Source organism: Schistosoma mansoni, chromosome 6, assembly GCF_000237925.1.
Source record: "Schistosoma mansoni strain Puerto Rico chromosome 6, complete genome".
In the NCBI taxonomy this organism is placed as follows: Eukaryota; Metazoa; Platyhelminthes; class Trematoda; order Strigeidida; family Schistosomatidae; genus Schistosoma; species Schistosoma mansoni.
Genome location: NC_031500.1, coordinates 6,524,810 through 6,541,915, shown reverse-complemented (window position 1 = coordinate 6,541,915; position 17,106 = coordinate 6,524,810). Strand labels below are relative to the sequence as shown.

Here is a 17,106-nt window from a genome sequence, read left to right as displayed (position 1 = left end):
TGTTGTTTAACTGTATCAAAATCACTTTTCGTTCGGTCGTCCGCTCTGTTCGCTCAAACTTTCTTACGCTCTGCCCCTATTGCCTGTACTCGTTGGCACGTCTCGGTATTCTTTCGATACTATGAGATTGCCAATAAATATACTTTATCTGGACCAGTTACAGCCTTCTGGTTTGCGAGTTATCAAAGGAACCAAATCGTTTTCGGGAGCATAATCTTACTGTAGTGGTGATCATAGTCAATTCGAGACTCGACGCCAAGAACAAGATATTTGTTTTCAACATATATTAACTTAACAAGGAGGTAATGTTTCGATTACCTAGACGATATGTATAAATATAATATCAAACTTTAAGTGTAGACTATTCTCAGTGACTGATGAAATGAATTTAAAGTTATAACTTGATGCTTCATAAATGATATCTGATATAACCGATTTAAACGTTTCTTTCCATCAGAAATTTATTGACAAAATCGTGGTAAACAGTTGTTTTTAGTCATATTATTCTTTGTACATTTTGACTAATTACACCAGAAGAAATTTTATGAAGGATATACTTAGGTATGTGTGACGACTTGTACATATTGCGGATAAGGTGAACAATGTGCTAGATGACAGGAGGTATTCAATTGATGCTCAACATAACACAAAGACGAACTGATATGAGATGAAAAGACAAATAAACAGTTAAATAAGTTTTTTTAGTGAAATGATAGATATCTGAAAGTTGTTAAACACAAACAACAATAAAATGTTACTTAGCAGAGATGAATGGTGACTGACAGTTGGACACACATTTTGTCCTAATTGGACTGGTCAGCTGGATGCACATGCATATCAGAGTTGATGACCACTTCGGGACTCGAACCCAGTACATTTCGTTTCAAACGCCACCACGTTATCCACTAAGCTACATAGTCCAGTTAGCTATTGGTTTGTGCAATGGGATAAATCCGAGTTTATGTGTATTGATTGTCTGACTTTTCTCATTGATATTTAGAACTATAGCAGATTGCCTTGATATTTCAACGGAATATCCTAACAGGATGCTCATATCCCAAATGGGGTTGGTCAATTATAGTTCTAGCCATCAACGGGAAGATTCATGCAACCAATACATATAAGTAAACACATTGTTTTCCAAGTCTATTGACTATCATTCATTGTTTTAGTTCATTTTTCATTTAATTGAATGTTTAGTTGTCCTCCAGGTAATTTGTCAGTTAACATTCTAAAAACGCATATCTAAAGTTCAGGCAAATGTTATCAAGAAAGTCAGTAATGTTTCACAATTAAACCACCCACCTCACAAAACTGAACTCTACTTAAAATATTTTAATCAAAATTATTTCTGTGTAATGACCACACGACGATCCTGAATTATTGCGTTAAAGCCGACAGCCAAACATTAGTTTTAATGTATTTTTAATTACTGATTAGATAACGATCTGTAGTCAGTATTGGCTTATGGCTGATATTCAAACACGACAAGTTAACAGACACTTTTTTCATGCAAGATAAGTTTCACACTTGTTGTGTGTCACTTGTCTTCGTATTGTTTTGCGCCGTTTCCTGAATATTTCCTTACTTAGCTACTTAATTGCGTCTGTAACACCTCGTGGAGGAGCATAGGCCGCACACCAGCGTTCTCCATCGAACTCTGTCCTGAGCAATCCTTTCCAGTTGTTTCCAGTTGCTATGCATTTTATTCATGTCGGCTTCCCAATCCCGACTCAGTGTGTTCTTTGGTCTCCCTATTTTCCGTTTCTTTACAAGATTCCAAGTTAGCACTTGCTTCGTGATGCATTTTAATGATTTCCGCAACGTATGTTTTATCCACCTCCACCGCCTTCTCCTTAATTCCTCTTCAGCTGGAAGTCAGTTTGTTCGATCTTACAGTAAGTTGGTGCTGATGGTATCCGACGAACGGACATTCAGTATCTTACGTAGATAACTATTTATGAGTATTTGTACCTTCTTGATGATGGTTGTGGTAGATCATCAAGTTTCAGCTTGGTACAACAGAGCTGCCTTGAAGTTCGCATTGAAAATTCTGACTTCGATATTGGTAAACAGTTGTTTTGAGTTCTATATGTTCTTCAGCTGTAGGAATGTTGTCCTTTCTGTTCCAATCCTTACCTTTACGTTTGCATCACATCCTTCACGTTCATCGATGATCCTGACCAGATACGTGAAGGTTTCTACATCTTTCAGAGCTTCCACATTAAGAGAGAGAGGGGGGAGTAAGCAGCCTTGTCTAGTTTAGGTCCCCACTTGGAATGCCCCTGTCAGCTGTCCTCCATGTACCACATTGCACTGTAGTTCGTCCTATGAATTCCGGATGATATAGATGATCTCAGTTACACCATAATGTAGAAGCTTCCATAGAGTTCTCATATTCACATTATCGAATGCTCTCTCATAGTCAAGGAAGTTGATGTATAGCGACGAGTTCCATTTAATTGATTGTTCAACGATGATCCGTAGCGTCACGTTTCGGTCTGGGAAAGACCGATTCTTAAGAAATCCAGCCTGTTGATCTCAAAGCTGGACGTGTATTGAATCTTTCATCCGGTTCAGCAACACTCTGTTGAAAACATTTCCTGGTGTCGATAGTAGTGTGATACCTCTGTAGTTCTCACATTTGCTCGGATTTCCTTTCCTTAGTGACTTGATGAGGTATCCTTTCAAGTCCATTGACACTTGTTCTTCCTCCTAAATCTTCCTGGATAGGTCGCGGAGCTTGTTCGAAGTTACTTCCATGTCTGACCTCAGTGATTCAGTTCGTATATCGTCAGGTCCTGCAGCTTCCCCACTCTTCATTTGTCTGATCACAGTGCTGATTTCTCCTATCGTTGTTGAAGTAACATCTATAAGAAGGTCTGTAGGTGCTGCTTCGATATCCAGTGGGTTTAGTGAAGCTGGTCTATTCAAGAGTTCCTCAAATCGCTCTACTCATCTGTTTCTCTGTTCTTGAATTTAAGTGATTAACTTACCTTCTCTGTCCTTGACCGGTCTCTCTAGTTTACTATATTTCCCTGTCAGTCTCTTCATCGTGTCATATAGTTGTTTCATATTTCCTTCTCTTGCTGCTTTTTCCGCTGTTGTGGCTAGCCCTTCCATATATTTTTGCTTGTCGGCTCTCACGCTCTTCTTTACTTGCTTCTGTGTATTCAGCTTGTACCTTGACTTTCTCCGTTTTTGTTCGACTATTGTTAATAACTGTCTTCTTGTTACTCCTTTCTTGAATCTTCCCTATGGTTTCCATAGAGATCCATTCCTTATTATGATGCTTGTTGCGGCCTAGCACCTCCTAACACGTTGAGGTTGGTGCTTCTTTGATCCCCTTCCAGTTGTCTTCCATAGTAGATTCTTCTTTTTTTCAGTAGATCTTGTAGGGCTTGGGACCCGTTGTTGAGAACTATCTTGAATTCGCTGCATTGAACCTGTTTAATGCTGATTGTCCAGTTATCCAGTGCTTCTTTGGCTTCACTTTCATCTTGGCAACCACCAGCTGGTGATCTGAAGCTATGTTAGGTCCTCTTTTGGTTCTCACGTTTTTCGTTGACCTTCTGAATTTTTTACCGGTGAAAATATGAACTTTCTGGTTCTCTGTGGTGTGAATGGGTGAGATTCGTGTAGCTTTGTGTGCCTTTGTATGGGAATATTGTACCGTTTATAACTAATTTGTTGAATGCACATAAAATTGCAAATCTCTTGCCATTCTTGTTCCTTTCTATTAGTCTATGCTGTCCCATTATATCTTCATACTGTGTTGCCCATTCCAACTTTGGCGTCTAGATCTTCCATCATGATGTACAGGTCCGTTCCTGGGCACTTCGCAATGATTGATTGCAGCCTATCGTAAAACTGATCTTTATCGTCGTCATTGCTATCACTCGTGGGTGCATAAGATCGGATAACATTTATTTTGATTCCCTCCTTCTTTGTTTTGAAGGATGTTTTGATGATTCTGGTTCCATGAGATTCTCACCCTATAAGTGTTTAATGTGCTTCTTTGGACAATATCAGAGAAACTCCCTGAATGTGCGGAGCGTTTTCTTCCTCGTGACCAGAGCACAATAGCACCTTTCCTGAATCTAACGTTTTCTGTCTATTTTGGGTTCAGTGAGTTTCACTTATTCTGAGCACTGTCAAGTTGTATCTCCCCGGTCTCCCACACTATCCGGATATTTCACGTACCTATATTAATTGTTTCTCTGATTGTTAGAAAGGGCGTCGGCGTCGTAACCTCCGAAGAATCTCAGCTTTCATCACGAGGCGTCATAATTCTTCTGATTGAAGATCTTTCAACTCGGAGGACAGAGTTTAAATGGTTTAATTTGTCTATTCTGGTTGGCGTTTTTTAGCAAGGTTGTTTCCTATAGGATAGGGTTAATGACTCCACGTCCAACTTACCTCCCTTACCCAGGCTTGGGACCAGTAGTAACCTAAGAAGAGCTACAGGTGGAGTTTAAATATCTTACTTTTTAATATTGATTTCAGTCCATAATCTCTCCTTGTTTTGCCTTGACTACCATGTTAATGTTAAGTGAGATAATGATTATATTATAACTGTTTATATTTCGTCAATAGTTTACTTCATGGATTAACTCTATTGATACATTTATTGTAAACTAGGAGCCATTGAGTAAATGATTCATATTCATTTGAGACTTCTGTTTGGTGGAAAACCATGTGCATTATTTATACTAGAAATTCTCGACCAAAAGACCAGAGATGAAGTTACAATCCCGTAACAGCCATTATATTGTTCATCCAAAATGAAAGGACTTAAATCCTCTTCCGAAAACGCATTATGATAAAATAAATAAATTATATCTTGCCGTAAACAATCGCAGACGCTTTCCAATAAAATATATCAAAAGGGGGTTTTGTGGAGATTTTAGTAATTTTATATAGTTGAAATCATGAGTCAATTGAAGCTAGACCACCATGAAAAACCTGGAAGAACTGGATGGCCGTCTCGCTCTATTGTGGAACTCCTCAGCAGTGCGCATCCACGAGCTCGACTCGTGAGATTTGAACCCAAAGCCTACAAGTTTCGTGCGTGAGCGCTTAACCACTAGACCACTAAGTGGATAAAAAAGATGGAAGTTTTGTGGAGTTTGTTTATATTATGGATTGAAACCAACCGAAAATGCATAGAAATTTGTCACACAGATGATTCATCCGTGTTCAGAACCCTTCAATGCCTCGCGTCTCTAACTCTAGTTAGCACAAGATTGTCAGTTGTATGTATCTCGTTCTCAATATGTTTGACTTCTATCTACTTACTGAGAACTTAGCAATTCATTGAGAAGGTACTAATGTATAAGTACATGGTTAACATTAAGATATGAAGTATCTAGACATTGTTCAAATTAAAGTTAGTTTTCAACATGATCCAAGATGATACAAGTTTCAATACAAATATATATGATCAACACTAAGTAAACAATAATCTTAGAATTATCAGTGAAATCAGTTACTCTAACAAATTTATTATCTTTCTCAATCATTATAAATATATATTATCCTTTAAGTATACATATAACCACGCCTATAAATTCATTTTATATAGGAAAATAAATTAACTACCTATTGGCACGTTACTATAATAATAACAAAGTTCAGTTAATTTCAGTTAAATTGTATTGAATCATTAAAAAAGAAAGATCTCATAATAATTAAATTCAAATTGTAGTGCCGTGCTTCGTTAATCGTTCACCTTGATAACCGATATAATTCCAATTTTAACGGTGCATAAAAATCAGAAGGCAAAGGGAAACGGCAGCTACAATTTTATTGACAAATGGCACAGGCCAGAAAGTTATAAGCACATGAGTAAATATCAGCGAGCGAAACAAAAATGACGCGCGCATCGGAGATGGCGGGTAAGCCAACTCACTTTTATCAAGCGTTAATCAATATTTATACTTACTTACTTACGCCTGTTACCCCTCGTCGAGGAGCATAGGCCGCTAACCAGCATTCTCCATCCAACTCTATCCTGAGCCTTCCTTTCCAGTTCTTTCCAGTTGTTATTCATCCTTTTCATATCTCCTTCTATTTCCCGGTGTAATGTATTCTTTGGCCTTCCTTTTTTCCACTTCCCTTCCGGATTCCAAGTTAGCGCTTGCCTTGTGATGAAGTTTGGTGATTTCCTTAATGTATGTCCGATCCATTTTCAATGTCTTTTCCTAATTTCCTCTTAAGCTGGAAGCTGATTTGTCCTCTCCCATAAAACGCTGTTGCTGATAGTATCCGGCCAATGGATGTTGAGTATTTTGCGTAGACAACTGTTTATAAATACTTGTACCTTCTTGACGATGGATGTAGTAGTTCTCCACGTTTCAGCTCCGTACAGTAGGACTGCCTTGACGTTCGTATTGAAGATTCTCACTTTGAAATTAGTTGACAGTTCCATGTGTTCTTCGATTGTAGAAATGCTGCCCTTGCTTTGCCAATCCTCGCCTTTACATCTGCATCCGATCCTCCTGGTTTATCAACGATGCTTCCCAGGTATGTGAATGTTTCCACCTCCTCCAGAGTTTCGTCATCAAGTGTGATTGGGTTGGTGTTCTCCGTGTTGCATTTGAAAATCTTGCTTTTTCCTTTGTGAATGTGGAGGCCTATCGATGCAGAGGCTGATGCTACATTCGCTGTCTTCATCTGCATTTGTTCATGTGTATGAGAGAGGAGGGCTAGGTCATCTGCGAAGTCCAAATCATCTAATTGATTCAGAGAAGTCCATTGTATTCCGTATTTCCCCTCAGATGTTGAAGTCTTCATAATCCAGTCACTCACTAGAAGGAAGAGGAATGGGGAGAGTAGACAGCCTTGTCTGACTCCGGTCCTTACTGGAAATGCATCCGTCAGCTGTCCTCCATGCACGAATTTGCACTGTAGTCCATCGTATGAGTTTTGGATAATGTTGACAATCTTTTCAGGAACTCCATAGTGTCGAAGAAGTTTCCATAATGTTCTCCTATCAACACTGTCAAACGCCTTCTCATAGTCAATGAAGTTGATGTATAGTGATGAGTTCCACTCAACTGATTGTTCAACGATGACCCGTAGTGTCGCAATATGGTCTGTGCACGACCGATCCTTATGGAATCCAGCTTGCTGATCTCGAAGTTGGGCGTCCACTGCGTCTTTCATCCGGGTCAGCAATACTCTGTTGAAAACTTTTCCTGGTACTGATAACAAACTAATGCCTCTGTAGTTCTCACATTTTCTCAGATCTCCTTTATTTGGTATCTTGATGAGGTATCCTTTCCAGTCCATTGGCACTTGTTCCTCTTCCCAAATCTTCTTGAATAGAAGGTGGAGCATATTTGCAGTTATTTCAATGTCTGACTTCAGTGCTTCAGCTGGTATATTGTCAGTTCCTGCCGCCTTCCCACTTTTGATTTGTCTGATGGCCATCTTGACTTCTTCGATCGTTGATGAAGTGACATCTATAGGAAGGTCAGTGTGTGCTGCTTCGATGTCCGGTGGATTCAATGGAGCTGGCCTATTCAGCAGTTCCTCGAAGTATTCTGCCCGTCTTTTCCTCTGTTCTTGAATCTCAGTGATTGTCTTTCCTTCTTTGTCCTTGACTGGCCTCTCTAGTTTACTATATCTCCCTGCCAATTTCTTCGTTGTATCATATAGTTGCCTCATATTCCCTTCTCTTGCAGCTTTTTCCACCGTCGTTGCTAGTTCTCCCATGTATTTCTGCTTGTCGGCCTTAATGCTTTTCTTCACTTCCTTGTTTGCTTCTGTGTAGTCTGCTTGTGCTTTGACTTTCTCTGCTCGTTTTCGGCTGTTGTTAATTGCTAGCTTCTTGTTCTTCCTTTCTTGAATCTTGTCCAGGGTTCTCATAGAGATCCATTCCTTACGACGATGCTTCTTAGAACCAAGAACCTCCTGACACGTTGAAGTTAGTGCTTCTTTTATCCCTTTCCAGCTGTCCTCCAAAGTAGTTCCTTGTTCTTTCAGTAGATCCTGTAGAGCTTGGAACCTGTTGTTGACAGTTATCTTGAATTCGTTGAGCTTGTCAGTATCTCGAAGGAAGGCTGTATTGAACCTTTGTAGTGCTGTTTGTCCAGTTGTCCAGTATTTCTTTAGCTCCAGTCTCATCTTGGCCACAACCAGGTGGTGATCTGAAGCTATGTCAGCTCCTCTCCGGGTTCTCACATCTTCCTTTGACCTTCAGAATTTTTTGTTCATACAGATGTGGTCTATCTGGTTCTCTGTGGTGTGGTCCGGTGAGATCCATGTAGCTTTGTGTATGCGCTTGTGTGGGAATATTGTGCCGCCTATAACCAGTTTGTTGAATGCACATAGGTTTGCAAGTCTCTCCCCATTTTCATTTCTCTCTCCTAGTCCATGTCATCCAATTACATCTTCATATCCTGTGTTGTCCACTCCAACTTTAGCATTTAGATCTCCCATCAGGATGGTGAGGTCCTTTCGTGAGCACTTTGCTATAATTGATTGCAGCCTTTCATAGAACTGATATTTATCATCGTCGTTGCTATCATTGGTGGGTGCATAACATTGGATAACGTTCATTGTGATCCCTTGCTTCTTTGTTCTGAATGATGCTTTGATTATCCTGGGTCCATGAGATTCCCATCCCACAAGTGCATTTCGTGCTTCTTTGAACAGCATTAGAGCAACTCCCAGAGTATGTGGAGCATTTTTCCCTTCGTGACCGGAGTACAGCAGCATCTCTCCTGTACCTAGCCTTTGTTGTCCAGTTTGTGTCCAATGGGTTTCGCTGATTCCGAGTACTGCCAAGTTGTATCTCCTCATTTCCATTGCTATTTGACTGGTCTTTCCTGTCTCCCACATTGTCCGGACGTTCCATGTACCTATAAAGAGTGTTGCTCTGGTTGTTAGAAGGTGCATCGGTCTCGTGACTTCCGAAGAATTTCGGCTTTCATCATGAGTCGTCATAATTATTCCTTCAACTCCCAGGGCAGAGTTTAAATGGTTTGAATTATTTTTTCTGGTTAGCGCTTTTTTAGCGAGTTGGTTTTCTACGGGATGGGGTCGCTAACCCCATGCCCAACCCACCTCCTTTACTCGGGCTTGGGATCGGCAGTAACTCTAGAAGAGCTACAGGCGGAGTTCAATATTTATAGTCAGATAAGAATAAATGACAGACGTGATAAATAGGATAAGAAGTGTACACACACCTACGCTCATACAAAAATGGTCAGGGTTAATTAGTGAATAATTAACAATGTGGAAACACGACTCAAGATGGATAAGTAAATTGGCTTGTCCATAAGTTAAAATAAGGCATATGGGCTTAACATAACAACCGATACTACAAAATGATACATTAATGGAAAGTGTAATAATTTCTAACTGAAAATATTGTAGATTTTAATTGATGGAAATAGTTAACTGTATCATCAGTTAATACTACAACTACAAACCCATAGTTTTGAAAGTGTGTAGTGTTAGAAACAAAAACCTTTCATAAAAGGAAAACATAAACGGTATACATATTAAATCATTCGGCTATCTTCTTCATGGATTGGAAATAAATTTGTGTTTGGCATTGTGTATAACTTGAATTTTTAGTTGGGTCGACCTTGAACAAATAAACCATTGGATACCGACTCAGTGATCTTAAGATCAGTATCTCGTTACAAGATTTGAATATTTTGGATTAGATCTTTAAGTAGTTCGTGGATTCCCATCACTGAACAGTCCTAAACTAGAATGAAGCATCTGTACAACGCTTTCTGGTTTATAATAGTTGTTCAACCAACATCAGATCTTTGTGTTAACTATAAATTGAATTAATTGGCATGGTGAACCGTTATATCCCGTGGAGATTGATGAGTGGTAACTTTGAAAAGTATTTATGGACCAATGTGATATGTATATTTCCTATTGTATAATTGTTAAGTAACTTAACTATTCATATTCATGTTTCTTTTATTATGAGCTTTATTTTGACCCATAGACTATTGCTGTACGATTTACCATTCCTGAATTATCCCCAGTCTATTAATTACTGTTCCCCCTATTCACAGCCACATTTGACTAAATCTTGTATAAATATTATTTTCTATTTTATGATACGATGTGGTCGGTTTGTTTGGTATATAAACCCAATATGTTTGAGAATAATGATTCATATTGCAGAGGCTGTTATTGGTGTTCTGGACTTAACTGGCTGGGCTAGGCAGAAAGCGGGACTGATAAGTACTCAAAACTGCTCATACGGCTTTTGTGTATCATTGGGTGGTCAATAAATTCACCGCTCTCTAATTGGCGGTATTATCACTTCATATATATAAACAGGGAACGCACGCCCAAGCAATCGACATAAGATGAACTATTTACTAATAAGGAATCAGCAAATGAATTTGTGCAATCTGTGAGATGATTGTTATGAAGAACTTTCCTATCAAAGTAAGGAATAATTCTAATTATCCTAAGAAAGAGTATGTCAAAATTTATGAATGTGAAGATTTGTATACTAACAATTATCTGGTAACATTCTTTTGTAAGAAATTAATTTAACAATGTAGGATTAACAAACTGAGCTACTTAAATGGATATTTGTTTCTTCATTTGTTAGTTTAGCGAAAAAGAACAAGTTACTATGATGTCGCTTAAGATACTGCTCAGTATAAAATTCATAAGCATGATCGAGTAGTTCACACTTTTAAATACAGTTAAATCTTTACCAGAGTATTTCTTTTATCTTGAGAATATTGGTTCTCATGGTAATAAGGAGAACGTGATAACCTGAACGATAAAATGTTCGTTTTTTAATTCTTTCATGTGATATATTTTTTTTCAAAGAAATGTCGTTTCTACTTGTGTCTTCAGGTATTTGATAGATATTAAGTGAAAAAAATGATCAGTAGTTGGCTCAAACCAAAATATACAAAATAAAATATATCACTAGTGCATTCTTTGATCGATTTCAGAGACCTGACAAATTTAGCCAAAACCATTGAGTTTCGTTCAGCAATAGTAATAAGTAAACAATAACATATATACATCACCTACTCAATCGTATCTAAAGCATCTAGACTTGACCTGGTGAAATAAAAGACTAGAAAACCAGAGATTTGCTATTATTAATAATCGTGGGCCATGACTGAATTGTGTGGCGTCCCACATCATTCCTTTCAGGTTTTCAGTAAGCTAGAAATCTAGCCATTCATCCCACAAGACGTTTCTTAGACGAAATTCCTCGTCAATTGATCAATTAATTCGAGTCAGATAGAATCCGGAAATCATATTCTGATCACTGAATTTATAACTGAGAAGTAAACGTCACCCATTGTGAAACAGTGATAATTATATTAAACATGCTGGACTTTATCAGTCATTTAAAACAACAACGAAATTTTGATTTTCCTTATTAAATAATTAACAACGATCTTGGGACTAAATGATGTTTATAAAGTATTGCAACCTCATAAACTAGAATATTTGAAGACTATCTCAACACTATTGTAAATAGTTTACTTCATGTATCAAAATTAGCTAGATAATCATTGAAAATCATTGACTACCAAATATGTTTCTTTCCAACTTGGGACTCCGTTACAACTTTGATCCTAACCTCACAAAGGATCTAACCAAATTGTCTTCAATTCTCGTTATGATTGCCTAAACTTCCAAACCAATAAGTTGAATTCCAATAACTTTTCTTTTCCTAACTTCAATCAATCATCACAATTACAATTAGTAGACTTTTAAAGATGTCATTTCACTCATAGTATATAGTCATAAATATATAATTGACTCACTGTTGAAATTATATGCTCAAGTTATCACAGTAATTATAAATTATTGTTATTTTAGCTTATATAATCAAAAAAAGAAACAAACTATAGATTTGTAAGCAAAGATGGATAGTGACTAGTAGCGGAATCCAGGACGTGCGTTTCGTCCTACCTGGATGTACCTGCATCTCAGAGTTGATGTTCACTCTAGTACTCGAACCCAGTACCTTTCGCTTCAAACGCCAACGCGTTATCCACTCGATCGAAATAGGACGAAATGCGCGTCCTGGATTCCACTGCTAGTCACTATCCATCTTTGCTTACAATGCTTGTGAAATAAGGCTATATCGAGGCAATACGCACAGTATTCACATATGCCAATTAGAGACTGACCAGTTGCAGTCCTAATCATCAATGGGAAGATTCAAACAAACAATACTAAGTGAATTTAAACTACAGATTTGATTACCTTTCTTTTTCATAATTACAATTACCATTATACTGATTATGACTGGACACTTTACTGCAAATCATTTTAACTATCTGGATTATCTGACCCATAAATTTATTTTCATCCTTACCCCTTGATTAGTACGTAACCTCATTTGTTATTTATTGTCGAATCAATTTATAATGCAATCTTTCCTAGCCTCCTGTATACATATATTTTCCATATATATACGAATGTATAGCTTAAGCAAATGATTTCGTCAAGAAGGAAATTTTCTTCGCTGAATTCTCTTTTTTTTCTTATTCAATGACACTATGAGTTATTTTAATTATTTTGACCTTTATTAAATCACCTTTCTAATTTACAAATAACACGATTTTGAAGTATATATGTCGTAATAGCAGATGTAAACGTTTACCATTTTTAACATATAACACCATCAAATTCACTAATACATGCCTCATTTTGGCTTTTGTAAAGTATGGGAGTTGTTTGTGGAGATTTTTATTAATTTTTATATATAGTTGAAATCATGAGTCAAATGAAGCTAGACCGCCATGGAAGACCTGGAAGCACTAGGAGATATCAACTCACGGAAGGCATTGGTAAAATGATTGCTCAACTTCGTGGATTAGTTGAAGTTAGACATTAACACCGTTGGATGTTGGCTCAGTGGTCTATCTGTTAAGTTATCGCTTGCGAGACTGATAGATCCTGGGTTCGATCGTGGATGCGCACTGCTTTGTAAAATATCACATAATGATGGACTTATAACTGTAGAGCCTTGATGATGAAGTCATTACAGAAACAATTATTCGTTCAAATATTGTTCATCATTACAAATATAATTGACAATAAACAACATTCAATATAAATATATTTATAAAAGTAGATTGTATGTTTCAATATAAATATTCAATTTATGAATGATATTACTGAATACAGTATTATATAATATTGTTTATTGTAATATCCGTTTAAATCGAAAATATAAATGATGATCTTCCATTGGTTTTATTTCTTTAACAGACTAGAATGAAAAAAAGATAATCATAGAAAAAAAATTTTATTTTTTATTTTTCTTTTTTTCGAGGCAAAAAAAGGATAAATTACATTTTCCAGTATAACTATTTTTTAGATTTACCTGATGGATAATGGAAATTTTTAAATAGGAATGAATTTGAAGGAAATCCAACGTTTCGCCTGGCGATCTGGTTCAAGCTTTTTCACGGGAAAAGGGTGTAAGGCAATTACCCACTGAAGACGATGAAAGATGGTCTCGCAGTATTATGAATTAGCCGAAGTTAGACATTAACACCGTAGGATGCCAACTTAGTGGTCTGGAGGTTAGGCGTTCGCGTGCGAGATCCAAGGCCCTGGGTTCGAGTCCTACATACAGGATCGTCGATGCACACTTCTCACGAGTCCCACAATAGGACGAAACAGCCATTCAATGCTTACAAGTCTAACACTGATCAGTTATTAACCTGAAAAAATACTCAATAATCCCCACAACCGTTTACTGAAAACAGATTTTATTTTGGTTTTGTTGTAAATGAAGTATCAGTGAATGACAACTCAAAAATAGCTTAACATCACAGTCAACATATCGACTGAAAAACTAGCTAATAAAAAGGTTTTTATTTCATCAGATAGTGGAATATCCTGAACAACTAATTCTTTCATTAAGAATATTCACACACATTTTATTATCAACTTGTCCTTAAACAGAATTGTAATAAAAAAGGTCAGGCTTCGTAAGTAAGCAAGTAAGTTAGTTAGAATAAAATATATCCCCTACATAAGTGAACTCACCTCGAAACCAAGATCATAAGCCATTTGACTAACATTTTCACAATAGGCTTTGATTTGTTCGGACCTAACCTCCACTATGTACCTTCAAATGTGTAGGAGAATATTAAGAAATCAAGTTAATAAAGAAAATTTATGTTGAAATTTAGTTTGGTAAAATTCTGTTGTATTAAATAAACAGGAGTTTACTTGAATATCAGCTTAAGATCTCTCACAGGAATACATCATGTTGAGTTTTCATGATTAACAATAATACTTCGAAATTATCAAGTGATATTAAACTGAAAATTCATGGTTTACAAAGTTAAAAGCCATGATATATGGCGCTAGGTTTCCGACAACTGAGTTCTGTCACGGCCTGTAGTCCACCTGGAAGTGTCAGGCTGAGATACACAGTGACCTGCCAATCTAAATGTATAGGGGTTTTGTCATTTCAAACATCTCATGATCTAAGTCAACTTAAGTTGACTTTGTTCTCTTCACCATTTTAAACTTATAGAGTTTGGTTTCAGTTTTACGGGGAATATAAAACGAAACTTGTTAATATGATGTTCATCACTAGAACCATAAATAAGAACATCCTCAAAAATAAATAAATGAATACAGCTATAATGAGAGAAAGATGAATAACTTCAAATGACAGTATATTGATTCTACTATCCATATACACATTAAATGTATAGAGAGATTGATTTAATCAAAGGAGAATATTACTGAGAGAAACCTTAATGTGAACAGTGTACTATAATGTGAGTCAAATAAAACAATGTTAGTTATAAATAAAACTTTCAAACTCACAGAATAGATTCTACAATTAGCAATGCTTCATCTTCCAAAAGATCAGTGAATGAAACACTGGATATATCAGTATTAAATAAATCATTTTCTAAAGTGCTTTCATTGGATTTAGCTTTCATGTCTTCTAATTTATCATTACATTCTTTTTCATCTAGAGTATCATTCGATTTCAAATGTGATCCATTGTCTTTTTTACATTCTCTTTTATGCAGATCAGATAACAAATGAACTAAACTGTTACCAATGTAAATTATGCTGAAACGTTTATTTAATGATGATGATGATGAGTTATTGTCGGTACTTTTGAGAAATAAAGATCGGTATCTTATAGGTAAGTCTAAAAAACTGTTACATGGAAGAAAGTTAACTTTGAATGCATTTGCAATATCCAATGGAACTGAAAAAAAGATGGAAGAGAAAAGAATAATGAAGTCATCAATTGACTTTTAAATTCAGTTAACTTGTGAATAATTATCTCTTATTCTTTTTTTCAATAAACTAACTAGTATACCGTTTAATATCATCGATAAAACAATACAAATACAGGCTTTTAAACTGTAACTGATTGATTTAATAGTGTTTTTCACCTCATAAGATCTCAGGATCATGGTTTCAACTCAGTATGATGTTGTGAATCCATATTATAGTGCAGTACTAATATTAATCATTCAAATTTATTCCCTGCTTCTTGGATTTGATATAGTTCTCTAAGTGATACTGTTTCATTATCAAAAATTACTCTTAAATTATACTTACAAATAACTTCTTTTATCAATCTATCAAAATGCTCAAAACAACATTGTCACCTATGTTGATTTTCAGTTGTAGTAAATAATTCATTATTCGTCTGTTTCCTCATTTTTATGAGTATAATTCATTTGATTCATTATTTTATCTTCATGTACAACATAAATTTTAATAGTTGAGATCATGAGTCAATTGAAGCTAGAACACCATGGAAAACCTGGAAGCATTGGACGGCCGTTACGTCTCATTATGGGACTCCTCAGCAGTGCGCCTCCACGATCCCGCCTCGTAAGATTAGAACCCAGGACCTATCGGTCTCGCGCGCGAACACTTCGCCTTCAGACCATTAAGCCGGCATCCAAGGGTGTCCACCTCTAACTACAAGTAATCTATGAAATTGAGCGACACATCCACCATTGTTTTCAGTTAGTTACTACCTCACGACAGATGTGTTTGAACTCCACCGACAGGTCCTGGGTTCATATCTCGCGAAACGGGATCGTGGATGCGCATTGCTGAGGAGTCCCATAATAGGACGAAAGGGACGTTCAATGCTTCCAGGTTTTCCATGGTGGTCTAGCTTCAATTGACTCATGATCTCAACCCCTTCTGATAATAATATGAATTTTACCAAGTTTTTTTTATTGAATCTAATCAGTATAATGGATTGATTATTCCCAAATAAATAAAAATAACTTGTCATTAGCAAAATAGTCAAACTTAATGATAATAGAAAATATTTCAATAATATTGATATTTGATTTTATTACCATATTCTATATTGTCAAATTGTTTTGTAAATGAATCTTCATTTGAATCTTTTGATTCTTCATGTGATTTATATAGAGCTGATGTTTTCTCTTCTTGTTTCAACTTTTCTGCTATAAAAATACAACGTCAATGTAATCAAAGAAACTCAAAAGTGATGATATATACAATTTCTATATGATAAAAAGTTTTAACCATCTTCCTATCTTCACTTAGTATTACTTGTTTGAGTCTTCCCATTGATGTTTAGGACTGCAACTGGTCAGTCTCTTATTGGAATATGTGAGTACTGAGCGTATTGCCTCGATATAGCCTTATTTCACAAGCATTGTAAGCAAAGATGGATAGTGGCCAACAGTGGAATCCAGGACGCGCATTTCGTCCTATTCGGGACTCGTCAGCTGGATGTAACTGCATCTCAGAGTTGATGTTCACTCTGAGACTCGAACCCAGTACCCTTCGCCTCAAACGCCATCGCGTTATCCACTCAGCTACTGAGTCCTGATAGCCACTTGCTTGTGCAATGGGGTGAAGTTTAAATTCACTTTTTATTACTTATTTGAGTCTTCCCATCCATCTTCTTATCTGTTATTAAATTAACTGTCCAGTCGAAATGGATTATGTATTCATTTGTGTGTTGTTAGTTGTTTTTTAGTCCTTCCTATAATCCTCGTGATCAAAATAACATGAGAATACAATAGACTATAAAAATTTGTCTTTCATTTCGTTTCGTAGTCCCTGTAAAAATTATACTTCATTTCACGAGTTGCA

At 36.5% G+C, this 17,106-nt stretch overlaps 1 protein-coding gene and 1 non-coding gene across 2 annotated transcripts in view; both read right to left on the bottom strand.

Annotated features, from left to right (window-relative positions):
- Window positions 1–847: 847 nt before the first annotated feature.
- Window positions 848–919, bottom strand: Smp_tRNA_00718_Pseudo_TGA.1.1. Its single transcript has one exon. It is a non-coding gene (tRNA).
- A 12,252-nt stretch (window positions 920–13,171) lies between these two features.
- Window positions 13,172–17,106, bottom strand: part of Smp_168710 (hypothetical protein) — a gene marked incomplete at both ends in the record, with an annotated part of 11,586 nt that continues 7,651 nt past the window's right edge. The window contains 3 exons of the mRNA XM_018798096.1: window positions 13,172–13,240; window positions 14,026–14,107; window positions 14,821–15,217. Of these exons, the coding sequence (XP_018653072.1) occupies window positions 13,172–13,240; window positions 14,026–14,107; window positions 14,821–15,217 (548 nt within the window). The remainder of the gene's footprint in view (window positions 13,241–14,025; window positions 14,108–14,820; window positions 15,218–17,106) is intronic.